Source organism: Centruroides sculpturatus, unplaced genomic scaffold (assembly GCF_000671375.1).
Source record: "Centruroides sculpturatus isolate CEXI.00-Female unplaced genomic scaffold, Cexi_2.0 scaffold2498, whole genome shotgun sequence".
NCBI classification, from domain to species: Eukaryota; Metazoa; Arthropoda; class Arachnida; order Scorpiones; family Buthidae; genus Centruroides; species Centruroides sculpturatus.
In genome coordinates this window covers 15843-17667 of record NW_019386692.1, presented here as the reverse complement: position 1 = coordinate 17667, position 1825 = coordinate 15843, and the positions used below count along the sequence as shown (strand labels likewise).

The window sequence follows — 1825 nt, the reverse complement described above, 5'->3', positions numbered from 1 at the left end:
TAATAAATTAAATAAATTGCAGGCACGGAAAGAGTATTAAGTTTGATTTATGCAAATATATTTATTTAATTTAAGTCGTTTATAAGCTATAAATAAGAGTTTTAATGTTTATGGATTAAGAACCGAAACGAAAAATGTGTTAAATTCATTTCTACGCATCCACAGAATCATTTTGATGAGTATATAAGCTGGGTTAACTTATCGTAGGATAAAGTTTAGATGAAATAAGTTATAGAAAGACATAAAAGCAGAATTTATAAGATAATTTTTCTTGTTTATATAGCGATATGCAGGAGAGCATCAGCTGCGTTGACGAGTACATCAAGAGATGCTTTACTGCTACCCAAGCACAGGTTTTCAATCATGTGGTTGCAGAAGCTCGACAAGTGAAAGATGATCTGTGTGTTCCCGGACCGATACAAGAAGGTACAATGACTTATCTTACCTTGACAGGTATAGAATAATGTTAGTCAGATGAAAAGACTCTAACTCTATACTTGTTCTACTGACAAATGTGGCTTGTAAGGATTTTTTTATGTGACTTTGACAAAATATTCTTGCAAGAAATAGTCATTCTTTTATGTGATATAAAAGAAATTTTCTTTTTTAGTCATTATTATTTCTACCAAAACTTTTTTCTGGCAATTTATTATATTGTTTTTTTTCTTTCTTTCATTTTAATTTTATTGATCAGAAAATGAATTGTGTAGAATCGGTTTAATACAATAAAATTAAAATTAATTTTTAAAAATTTACCTCTGATAAAACAGGATAAAATTAAATTATTATAATATATTTTCAATTATAAAAAAATAAACAATAATTATAATGATTTTTGAATGTTATTTTATTAATTATTATTATTAACACCGAGAAGCTCAATTTGAACTTTGAAATATTATTACATTTAATATTTAAATTAACTTTCATTATTACTATCTCAAGTTACAATTATTATTCACGTTAACTGGAAATAAACGTTACAATAAAGAGAATTACAAAACATAACGAGATAATTAATTGAATTTCAACATTAGTAAATTTTAATCAAATAAATAGAATAATAAGAGAAATGTGAGAACACTTGTAGTTTTATTTTTCTGTCATTTTTCCTTTCGCTACTCTTAACATAATTGCATTTTATTAATTAATTGTTTGTTTATGATCTCCTGGAAAAAAAAATTACATGAAAGGTTCAAAGTAGCTTTCATTTTTAATTATCGTAACACGCGATTCAGTGTCTAAACACGTGCATTTTGAATAGGTTGAACATATCTTCGTAACATGAATTTTTACAATATGTTCTTTCCCCGAGAAGGATATCGATATATAAATAATTAATCGATTTTCCTGGAATTAGAAACTAGTGTAACAATCATAAATCGAATTAAAATATTGTAAAGTACATCATTTACTAATTAATCAAATTCTTTCTTGTTTAAGGAAGAAATCGATTGATTAATTTTTCCGATTAATCAATTTCTTATAATTAATCTAATTAATTAAATTAAACAAGGAAGAAATCGATTAATTTGTAAGTGATGTACAAGGTCTGTTCAAAAAGTATCGGACCTTTGGTCGGTAAAAATAAATTTATTGACTTTGAGGTACAAAACCCTAATCCCCTTCAAAGTAGTCTCCTTGGTAATGTATACACTTCTCCCAGCGTTCCTGCCATTGCTGGAAACACTGCTGGAACGCATCTTTTGGAATGGTTATCAGCCGGTCCGTCGCATTTCGCATGATGTCTTCTCTCGACTAAATTTGGGTTCCTTTTAGCGGCATTTTCAGCTTGAGAAATAGCCAAAGGTCACACGGAGCCATG

The 1825-nt window shown here is 28.1% G+C and overlaps 1 protein-coding gene across 1 annotated transcript in view; it reads left to right on the top strand.

Moving 5' to 3' along the window:
- The first annotated feature begins 287 nt into the window (after positions 1 to 287).
- LOC111615569 overlaps positions 288 to 1825 on the top strand; it is a 12875-nt gene continuing 11337 nt past the window's right edge. Inside the window, exon 1 of the mRNA XM_023356969.1 lies at positions 288 to 426. Coding sequence (XP_023212737.1) covers positions 288 to 426 — 139 coding nt within the window. The remainder of the gene's footprint in view (positions 427 to 1825) is intronic.